Source organism: Solea solea, chromosome 8 (genome assembly GCF_958295425.1).
Source record: "Solea solea chromosome 8, fSolSol10.1, whole genome shotgun sequence".
In the NCBI taxonomy this organism is placed as follows: Eukaryota; Metazoa; Chordata; class Actinopteri; order Pleuronectiformes; family Soleidae; genus Solea; species Solea solea.
The window spans coordinates 10,457,934-10,469,708 of NC_081141.1; the positions used below are offsets into that span (position 1 = coordinate 10,457,934).

Genomic DNA, 11,775 nt, shown 5'->3' on the forward strand with positions numbered 1-11,775 from the left:
ATTTACACATACAATAATGTAAATTTGCAGGTCCTCCCACAAATTAAAAAAAAAGATAATCTCACATCACCTGTAACCTGTTAATATTCTAATTGTGAAACATTCTGGAACAGTGCACCCTATTCAGTTTTGCAAACTGTCCCAGTGTGTGTGTGTGTGTGTGTGTGTGTGTTGCAGGTGTCACAATCTATTTTTATTTCTTTATTTTTAAGTTGCAAAATAAAATTAAGTTTGTCAGTAAAATCAGAGATAACATTTTCTTTGTTCTTTTATCTGTTAATTGGCTCAAGTGATTTAAATTAGGGCATATTTTAGTTTTTATAGCATTTTAAGAAAGTGTGCCGGAAATTTAATTATTTCCTAATCAAACGATTTATTGTCACTAGGATATTTTTTTTTAATCTTGTATGGGGTCATTGACTTATAATAAATAAATACATTCATTAATTATAGTACATCCAAGGATTTAAATTTGTATCGCGAGAACACGCACCACAAGAGTAGTAAACACACAAAAAGGTTTAAAGTCCATCCCATCTTCAAACAGTAATAATGAGTAAACCTTGCTGTCATATTACCTTATTCTTATGGAGCTCACTTCAGCAGCTGCTCTGCTGCAGCACTGATCATTTTAGAATCCCTTTTGATCATTGTCTCCTATGTGATTGTTTCTTAAACAACAAATAGACTGTAACATTTGGAGAAAAACACAGGATTCAAACAAGCGTTGAACTATATCACTGAGGTGCTGATCGCAGCGAGAAGTATGATAAAGCAGGTGTTACTTGGGATTTTGTGTGGCAGTGCCATGCTCGTCACAGGAATCCTCATCGGCCACTTTGCCATTACCCAGAGCAGCAGCAGCAGCTCATCACCATCTTGGGTGAAAGAAGTGGCGAAGGATGTGGATGAGAGTCTCATCGAGAAGTTCCTGTCAGAGGTGGACAACCTGCAGATTCAGGAAAATTTGCGGTGAGTACAGGAGTCATCGTGTTAGGAGTCTGTTGAGTCACACAGTTCATCATTTTGTATGATAAAAAAAATATGTGAAAATAGAAAAAAAAATGTAATTCCACTTAAAAATGAGCTCAGTGAGGGTTTTTTTTCCCTCAGAATTCATTAGGCATCATGGGTTTATCTTCTTTAACACAGGGTGTTGACAAAAGTACCTCATATGGCGACAACAGCTGGAGATGAAGAGACAGTGAAGTTTATGCTGAAGAGATGGCAGGACGCTGAAACAGGTCTGGACCAGGCCTGGAGGGAAGAGTACATGGTCTACTTGTCCTTCCCTGACCCCAAAAACCCCAATAAGGTTACTGTCGGTGAGTAAGCAGATTGATCAATGTGTTGGACTGAACATCACTTAGCACTTACGGTCATGAGTTTAGGACCACAGAACAGAAAAGCATCAGCACAATGTGGTCATAGACATCGAAAGCAACATTACATAATGAGACAGAGTGAGTCTGTGAGGCTTTACTGCATGTTTATAAGTATAAATTATGGCAACATAATTGGATTTAATCTATCTGTAAATCCAAGGAAGATTAAATCCCAGATTCAGAATCTCTTCATGAAAAGCTCATGTTTTTGATTAAACTGCTTCATAACTCAAGTCATTTGTTTCTTTAAAATGAAATGACAAACCCCGACTCATAACCTCGTTTCTGAATAATTAGGAGAAGAGTCACAGTGACTTTTTCATTTCAGTGAGTCCATCTGACACTGTGCTGCACTCTGCCAGAGAGAAAGAGAAGCCTTACTATCCAGATCAGGAAGATACAGAGGTGGTTCAGCCATATGCTGCATACTCTCCTGCAGGACATGCAAAGGTAAGGAAAAGCTCTGTTAGAAGCTCTATTAATGATCACCTGGTCTGTGGGGGAACGCTTAAAAAATCACTGGATTTATAGTCATTGGCTAATCAGAAATTGTTACATGTGTGTAAATGTGTCTTCCTCGTCATTGGAATGACGTTTCTGTGAAATCCTCTCAGCAAACATGAATGTACAGAACATATGGGCATTGGTACAAGCCTTTGATCTCTTGTTACTCTTTATTATCAATAAGTTTGTTTGAAGAGTTCAGGCAACAGAATATCAGCTGCTGGAATGTTGTGACTGAAAGTCAAAAGTGTGAAGAGTTAGAAAAGAGTTAATGTGTCATAGTCTGGCAAGGCAAGCCACAAAAAAACAAAAGATTTGAAACGATGATAGAATACCTCACATGAGGGGTGTCTCTGGCAAAGAACGTGTTTGCAAACATTTCAGATTAGATTAGATTAGATTCTTTATTGTCATTGTAAGTAACAGTAAGTACTAAAACGCTAAAACATAATAAAATAAGAATAAGAAATATAAATAATAAACAGGGTATTTACATGAGGAAAAAGCAGCAGAATGAGGGAATATTATATATTTTTTTTAAACTGTTAAGTAGATCAAAGTATTTGAGTTCATCAAGAAAGAGCAGCACAATTAAAAATATAAATATAAAAACAATATTATGGGCTGACTTTTTTATATGTCTTATCAGTAACTGGCAACTCAAGTTATGATTTAGACTGAGTTAATAAACCAGCATGTGCCCATCTGTTACAATAAGACTGACAAAGACAGGTTGATATGTAACATTTCTATCTGTAGCATCTACACTAGATGGGTGGAGAATGTAATATGATAAGGATGCACAGTCTGAATTATATAACTAGGAACAGTATTAAAAAAAAATTCTATTGAAAGATATTTATTTTGCATGTAACAGTAGATATTATTGTGTATTTTATCCTCATGGGGAAAAGGGGTTTAAATTTGTGATGTAATCTGCTGTCAGCTCACTAAAATTCTTCCTATGTCACTGTTATTGATATAACATTGACGTCTGATGTGGGTTTTTAGGGGAAACTGGTTTATGCCAACCAGGGAAAACCAAGCGACTACCAGCTGCTGAACCAGACAGTCGACCTGAGAGGAACCATTGCTATCACCAGATACGGGGGAGCAGGGAGAGCAGCTAAAGTGAGTCACACTGACACAATTATTACCTTTTTTTTTCCTGGATAAAATAAAACAAAGCAGATGTTCAAGAAACAAAACATCCTAAACCAAATTAGTCTTGATTGACTCGAGCTGTGCTTGAATATATTTGCAGCCTGGTTTTTCCACAAAGACATCGGCATTTTACTTTTCTGCAAAACATGGGAATTATAAATTGAAGAGTTCTCTGAAGAGTAGTTAAGTAACACTCTTATCGAGTGTTGGCAGAGGTGACTCAAAACGCTGTGGTGTCATCTCAACCCTAAGACACGTGTCTTTTTAATGGATTGTTTTTATTGGTGTGTTTTTGTGGGATTTAAGCAGCATAAGTGATGAAAAAACACATTATGCCCATGCAAATTTTACAGTTGGATGAGTGTGTGTGTGTCACATGAGAATTTAATGAGCATGAGGATGAGTTTATTGACAAGATAAATGTGTTAATTGTTGACTGAGTCGAATTTTATAGTCATTCATCTTCACATAAAGTGTGCAGCTTAATTGCAATGACCTTCCAAAGTGCAAAAGTAGAGCATTAACACACAACAAAAAAGACTATAAGGCACCGCTGACCCAGGGCATAAGCAAACTTGAGTATGTGGAAAAAAAAAATCTAGATATCTTTGGATATATTTTATTTTGTAGTTGGGGATTGCTCATTCACTACACATTTATACATTTAAGTTTTAAAATCCAAAGTCATTAAAGTGGTTTACTTAGTAAATTAAGTTCAGTACCACCACATTTAGTGCTTCACTTTGAATACGAAAGTGCAAATTAATAATAGGCCACTTTTGTGATTTTACTGCCCTCTAAGGTTAAAAACAAATGTGTGACACTGGTTCGGTGTGAATAACAGAACTACATTTAATGCAATTTATAGTGTTACTGAAGTTCATTGAAGGTGAGTCAGGGTGTCACCCAGGTCAAGGCTCGGATGACTGTCCTTGGCGACTCTGTTGTGGAAATGTTTGCTCTGCTTGGTGAGCGGATCTTAATACTCCAGCTACTGGTGGGATTGAATTTCCAGTACGGGCATGCACTGTCCACATGGTTCCAAAATCTGGATTGCATGCGTGCACTGTGCGTGGAAGTATACCAGGGCCCCATAAAGACTTGGGCCGGCCCTGCTATAAGGTGAAAGTATTGCATGTGACTGCTGGTGATTAAGGTGCTGTGTCAAATGTGTTAAAGAAACAGACTGTAACACATAACATAACACAGTTCTCACTGCATTACCAGACAGTCTGACCATTCTTCTCTGACATCTTAAGCAGACCTCACCCAGAGAACGTCCACTCACTGGAAGTTTTCTCTTTTTTTGAACTATTGTATAACCCTTAAAGAGGTTGAGCATGAACATCCCAGCAGATCGTCAGTTTCTAAACACAACAAAAATTCAAAATGTAAATTAAATCACCTGATAAATCACCTTCATTCTGATGCTGGGTTGGAACTCCAGCAGGTCATCTTGACCATGTGCCCCAATGCGCTGAGTTCCTATCGTGGTTGGCTGTTTAGATATTGGCATTAATATCAAGTTAAACAGATGCACCTAATAAAGCTCCCAGTGAGTGTGGATGTAATTATGTATTGTTCACATAATGAGTGCAAATGTGTCTCATTCAGGCCATCAATGCCGCACCCTATGGCGTCCTTGGTGTGCTTGTCTACACAGACCCTCTGGACATCAACGATGGTCTTATGTCAGACATCAACGAGACTTATCCACACTCCTGGTACCTGCCGCCCTCTGGTGTGGAGAGAGGATCCTTTAACACCCACTTTGGAGACTTACTCACCCCCTACCTGGCTGCCAAAGGTAAAATGGTACACCAGCTCCACATAAGATCCAATCTCCTCACCTCACTCTTCTTAAACCTTCCATAAATTCTTCAGAAACTAAAAAAATGATTCCTTGTTTTCATAGATGAAACATACAGAATTCCAGTCGAGAACATCACAGGAAACCCTCCAATCCCCATTCAACCAATTGGATTTGAGGATGCCTATGCGTTAATCTGGTCTGTGATTAAACCAATTTGTTGATTTGTGTCACTGACACAAACAAAAGTGAGTTCATCTGAATGAATTCTAACCCATTTCTTACTTCTTTGCTCCTTCCAGTCAGCTCGCTGGAGAAGCTGCTCCAGCTGCATGGCATGGAGCATTCAACTGCACCTACAACTTTGGTGGTCCGGGGTTCAAACACACATCACTTTTTAACAACAGGTGTGTGTGCGTGCGTGTGTGTATGAATATGTACGTGTGAGTTTTGCTTCACATCTCTGAAGGTGACCTTCTGTTGCAGTGACGTGAAGATAGACGTGTTCAACCATGAACAGGTGAAGAACTCATCCAATGTGATGGGAGTGATCAGAGGTAGCGTCGAGCCAGGTGAGACGAGTACCAGGAACCAAATAGACATATGATATTACCTATTTTCATCATGTTATTAACCTGCAGCCTCTATGTGTGTGTGTTTCTATATCCACAGATAGGTATGTGATTTATGGGAACCACAGGGACAGCTGGGTTCACGGTGCGATTGACCCGAGCAGTGGGACTTCAGTCATGCTGGAACTGAGCAGAGTGTTGGGCGCAATGGTGAAGCAGGGTGAGGAGAGTCATCGCTCTTCTGAACATTCTGTTATGGTGGTGGATAAAATAATTGAAGTACGTTCCTCTCTTCTCTGTGGCAGGCAAATGGAGGCCACGCAGGTCCATTATCTTTGGAAGCTGGGGAGCAGAAGAGTTTGGCCTTATTGGGTCGGCAGAATACACAGAGGTGACTTTAGACGTCCTTCAAGAGTTTATTGCTTAGGGAGGGAATTGTCAGATGATTAACTTTTGGAGCTCAACAAACAAGGAGGTCAGAGCAGTAAATATGCTCTGAAAAAGACATTTTTTCATTTTATCAGACGCAGCTGTGTTTCTAGTTTTTAAATGTCACTAAATCATCACCACTGTGGACTCACATAATCAGCTATTCTCTCAGCTCAGAGCCTCAGGCGATCAAAAGCTTAAATTGATCAGAAACACAATGAAGTTAGAAAATGACATGATACCTGATATGCATTTTTTGAACACAACCTGAAACATACAGTAGATGGAAGTTAGCAGTATCTGATTGGTGAATTTATACGTATACAGTAGTTAACACAGTGTGTGTGTCTCATCGTGTCTCGATTTAATGTTGCTCATTTTGCAATAACAAACTGTGCAGTCGACACAACACTCTATAGGACAATGTGCAAAATCTGACCTTGATCGTGTCTTTTTTTCCCAGCAATACTTCACCAAGCTCAGTGAACGCACCGTTGCTTATATCAATGTGGATATAGCTGTTTTTGGTAAGAAGCACATCCATCGGCACGATACCTAAGTAAAGAAGTAAATAAACATCTCTCAGTAACTCAGTCCCTGGTTTTTAAACCTTCACATATGTGTAGTAGTCTTTGAATTATCTTGTTGTTACACTTTTTGTGGAACAGTTATCATCAAAATGAATGAGGAATATTTCTTTCTGTTGCTGCCACGTCCATGTTTTGTTCATCTTCTCCTCCTAAGCCAATGCCACCCTCAGAGCTTCAGGGATGCCATCCGTGCAGAACGTCCTCTTCACGGCCGCCAAACAGGTGAACTCGCAAGCGTTTCTAAGCAGCATCTTAGTTATTCTTAGTTTCACCAGGATTTAGTCAGGTGACCATGTCTGTTCTCCAGGTCAGTGCACCTGGAGTGGACTCCGTGTCCGTGTACGACAACTGGATACGATACAGCAACAGGACGAGCCCAGCCCATGGTCCGATCCCCAGGTAAGGAACTACACATTCCTTCCAGCTACACATTTAAAATCTATGTCTTGTCAATGTCAAGGTTTTTATTACAAATAAAAAACAGTTTGAGCCATAAAACTCAGTATTGAGATAGTATTGATTTATCAAGTGGAATCATGCTTTTCATAGAGCACACCTGCCTTGAGAGATGGAAATCCAATACATATTTAGATTGATGCAATAAATCAATAAACTGATGGTTCTTGTTTTCTGTCTTTTCTGTCCTTGAACAGGGTGGGATACCTATCAGGTGCAGGAAGCGATTACGCTGCCTTTGTCCATTACCTTGGAATCACTTCAATGGACCTTTCCTACACATACGACAGGGTAAAAAAAAAAACCACCTCACTGCTTTTGATTTGACAGATTTTTGCCAAGAGAATCCCTGAGCGCTGTACGAAACTTGGTAACTATTCTAGTCACAGATGTGATATAGGTTGACGTTTCTGCTCAGGTTAAGTATGTGGGCCATGCAACATTGTAGGACTTCGTCTTAGATTCAGACTCTTAACACTGACACAAAACTGTTTTTTGGTAATAGACCATACTAATGGTGAATGCTACTATCTGCAGTGTTTTGAATACAACACAGTTCAGTTTTCTGCACAAATCCTGTTCGAGAATAAAAGAGGGAGAGGACAGCTCATAGGGGATTATGGTGTCATTTTTCTATCACCATTCACACTGTGCAGTCTGTTATAACATCATGTTATAACATGTTACATTCTACAAAAAAAAGTTGTAATAGTAATTCTGTAACATGACTCACACTTGCAGATAATGTTACACCACTGTTATGTAAATCGGCAAAGGTACAGGTACAGGGCTCACAGCCTACAGTGTTCTGGTCAGATTTAACATGGAATTACAGTTACAAAAATAAATAATCTCTCTGTATTACTAACAATTCTGTCATTTGTGTTTAATGCATAACCTGCTAGACAAGAGTATGTCAATATAGACGCTATGTATAAGTCCTACAGAAGATAATTTGGGCTGCAGTGTAAATAAGGCTTAAGACTCAAACACTGGGGATTTGAGACTCTACTCAAACTCTGTTTTTCCCCTTTTTCGTGAGAGAAGTTTCAGATTCAGAATTGAAGAGAGCTCATTTCAGTAGGCACGTGACTCTTATCATATTGACATTTCTCTCACACAGAGTAAGACGAATGCTCGCATTTACCCTGCGTACCACACAGCATACGACACCTTTGACTACGCCTCAAAGTTCATCGATCCTGGTGAGTAATGCTGTTTCACTCATCACTTATTCATGTACTATACATGCAGACATAATGAATACTAGAAATCTTGAAGCACTAACAAATAATGTTCCCACTTCATTGTTTCCTCTCAGGGTTCGTAAGTCATCAAGCTATCGCCAGGACAGCAGGAAATGTGTTGATCCGACTGGCCGACAGCCTGGTGCTGCCATTAAACTGCAGCGACTATGCAGAGAGTCTGGAGGACTACCTCAGCACTGCACTCACCTTATATGAACATCAGCTGAAAGCTAAGAACATATCCATGGGTAAGGACTGTGTGAACTGAAGTGAGGGAAATAATGTTGTACACTAAAAGTGTCTTCTGGTTTTATGTCACGATCATCTTATTTACCAGGAGTGGAAATCGCAGGGTAACTCACGATATAGAATGATACAAATTGTAATACATGGCCCCAAGAACAAGGACAATATCACGATACAGCGATTCTGTAAAGACACTCATGTAACACATTTCACAGAGGTTCAATTCCCGGGTTGTTGTCCAAGTCCAATGTTACATCGTTTCAACAAAAATCTCCAAACGTTAATCGAATCAAAATAATAACAACACACAAATCAGGACAAAAATACATTGTACAAAATACACTTCTATGAGTTCTTGTCTTAAAAGTTCCACTGGGGCAGATAAAAATGTCCAAAATGCTATTTGTAGCAGAGAACCCAGGAGACAAATGTGACCGTAAAGTGCCCTCATGCTGCATCTATTATCACAGCGATGGTGGGAACATTGTTACAATGATGTGTGTCTTGTTTTAGAGCCATTAAAACTTGCGGTGGCCAACTTTCGTCGTGCAGCCGCTCACCTGGACCAGGTGATTCATGGTTCAGACCTGGCTAATGAAACGTAAGAGCACACACACGCACACACAAAGCACCTAGCATAAATATTCACCCACCCCCCTTGAACTTTTCCACATTTTTGTCACGTAACAACCACAAATTAAAATTTTATTGGGGTTTTATGACTGAACCAACAGCATCATGAAGAAGAAGTTCATCAGACAGATCAGGGAAGAAGTTGTGGAAAACTTTAAAGCAGGGTTAGGTTACAAACAGTCTCAATCTTCTCAAATCCATCATCAATAAATATAAAGAGTATGGTACAACAGCAAACCACGAGGCCCATGGTAACTCTGGAGGAGCTGCAGGGATCCACAGCTCAGGTGGGAGATAACTATTGGACATGCACTCAACAAGTCTGTCTTTTATGGAACAGTGGCAAGAAGAAAGTCACTGTTAAAAAAACTGTTTGCAGTTTGCTACAAGCTATGTGGAAAACACGGCAAACATGTGGAAGAATGTGCTCTGGTCAGATGAGACCAACATTTAGCTTTTTGGCTTCTATGCAAAACACTGTGTGGAGAAAAAACCTAATACTGCACATCACCCAGAGAAAACCATCCCTCCTGTGAGACATGGTGGTGGCAACATCATGCTGTGGGGATGCTTTTCTTCAGCAGGGACAGGGAAGATAGATGGAGCCCTATACAGAGGGATTCTTGAAGAAAACCAGTTTGAGTCTGCAAAAAACTTGAGACTGGGAAATGAAAGACTTACTGCTGTAACTGCAGCCAAATGTGGTTCTACAAAGTACTGACTTGGGGAGCACTCGGCACTAACACTTTCCAAATCTTTATTTGTAAATAGTTTTGAAAACCATGTCATATTTTCCCCCAACTTCTAAATGATGCACTATTTTGTGTTGGTCTCTTTCATAAAACCCCAATAAATACATTTAAATTTGTGGTTGTGACGTGACAAAATGTGGAAAGGTTCAAGGGGGTGAAAATTTACGCAAGGCACTGGATGTGTATGCATGTACACGTGTGTGTGTATATATATATATATATATATATATATATATACATATACATCTATATAGAGAGAGAGATATATGGATGTGTAAATATATTATCTGCTTCCCTCATGTCTTTCTCAGACCACTGAAGGCCAGAAGAATCAATGACCAGCTCATGCTGCTGGACAGAGCTTTCCTGGACCCTCTGGCCTTCCCTAACAAATATGCATACAGGTAAGCAGATGATGTCTTTACACTGTTAAGAATGAAGCTTCTGAAGCTTTTTAACTGTGTAGTTTATAATTTAAAGTGTAGTTTGCTGTGAAGGTAATAGGAGTCAAGGGTTAATTGCGTAGCTGCGTATCCTTGTTACATCAGTGTTTTCCTCTCTATGTCACACAGGCATGTTATCTGGGCCTCCAGCAGCGCTGGCAAACCAACCTTCCCAGGTCTGGCTGACGCCTTTGCCACGGCCGAGTTATCAAATCTGTCAAGGGATTGGGAAAAAGTTCACTACCACGTGTCAGTGCTGAGCCAGGCCATCGACGGTGCTGCCCACACACTGGTCAATGTCATTTAGAGGAAGAGTGTAAGAGGACCAAGCTCAGGGATATTTGGTTTTAAAGCATGAACTTGAGAGACAATCGGCTGAGCTATGATGCAGTTATTTATGGATCAAATTAAGTGGGATTTATAAATCAATGGCCAAGGATGTCTTTGCCTTTGTGACTAGATTAAAACAATTAAAGGTGCTGTTAGGCTAACTTCCTATTTGTTGCCACTGTGACGTGACATCGGAGGCTGTAATGATGAACCCTAACAATCATTGGTATGGTCGTAATTATCGACTGTTAATGATAGCTTCTTGCATGTGTTTTCATGTAACATGCACTAAAATTTAATCAGTTCTTCTGCAGATCTGAGATGACAGCAATAAAAATGAACGATCCTCTGCCAAATGAAATAAAGACTTGACCCTCAGAAGTTACAATCAGTAAAAGTCTCTGTTTATATATATGTATATATATGTATGTATATATATATATATATATATATATGTATGTATATATATATATATATATATACATACATATATGTATATATATATATATATATATACATATATGTATATATATATATATATATACATATATGTATGTATATATATATACATATATATGTATGTATATATATATGTATATATATATATACATATATATGTATGTATATATATATACATACATATATATGTATGTATATGTATATATTTATATATATATATATATATATATATATATATCACACACACACAGACATAGATGTTCCTCAGTATTTTTAGAAGGGGGATATTTACTTTGCCTGGTTTCCCCTTCCCAGTCTGACATTAATATTTGCAACAGAACAAACAAGCACTGTCTGAAGATGGTCTGCTCTCAGTCACTGAGGTTTTAGCAGGAAATAAACTGAACCTTAAAGCTTCCTCATGTGGCCATTTTTAAATAATCTGCAAACAGAACCAGGATCAGTTTGTGACCATTAGTCCGCTGCCTCGTTTAGTCTTTGTGTGTGTGTGTGTGTGTGTGTGTGTGTGTGTTAACAGAATCCAGGGTCCAACCTTATGTCTTCAATTTGGTAAGAACAGGTATATACTGTATTTGACTTGGCATTTTTTTACTGTTCCGAAGGGGCACACAACCAAATTTCACAGTAGTTCAGTTTACTCTACTTTTCATCACCATCATCACCATCACTAGTAGTAGTTGAGCAGGAACGTTTCAGTTTTTCTTGGGATCACATTTTGGAATCAAAGCAGTACA

General features: G+C 38.9%; 1 protein-coding gene across 1 annotated transcript; it reads left to right on the forward strand.

The window, feature by feature from the left end:
* Positions 1-567: 567 nt before the first annotated feature.
* On the forward strand, positions 568-10,956 carry naaladl1 (N-acetylated alpha-linked acidic dipeptidase like 1). The gene is made up of 19 exons (XM_058636210.1): positions 568-972; positions 1,153-1,325; positions 1,714-1,835; positions 2,901-3,020; positions 4,668-4,860; positions 4,969-5,062; positions 5,166-5,270; positions 5,350-5,435; positions 5,536-5,655; positions 5,741-5,826; positions 6,328-6,391; positions 6,609-6,676; positions 6,762-6,853; positions 7,108-7,201; positions 8,034-8,115; positions 8,232-8,405; positions 8,917-9,004; positions 10,100-10,192; positions 10,361-10,956. The coding sequence occupies exons 1-19, from the start codon at positions 767-769 to the stop codon at positions 10,536-10,538; spliced, it is 2,238 nt and encodes a 745-aa protein (XP_058492193.1). The 5' UTR covers positions 568-766; the 3' UTR covers positions 10,539-10,956.
* Positions 10,957-11,775: the final 819 nt, after the last annotated feature.

What these genes read in the sequence shown, in the direction of transcription:
- naaladl1 (XM_058636210.1), top strand. Translation starts at nt 767, where the DNA reads ATGATAAAGCAGGTGTTACTTGGGATTTTGTGTGGCAGTGCCATGCTC. An exon ending in CCCCTACCTGGCTGCCAAAG is followed by an intron (nt 4,861 to 4,968) that starts GTAAAATGGTAC and finishes TTGTTTTCATAG; the next exon opens with ATGAAACATACAGAATTCCA. An exon ending in GGGCGCAATGGTGAAGCAGG is followed by an intron (nt 5,656 to 5,740) that starts GTGAGGAGAGTC and finishes TCTCTGTGGCAG; the next exon opens with GCAAATGGAGGCCACGCAGG.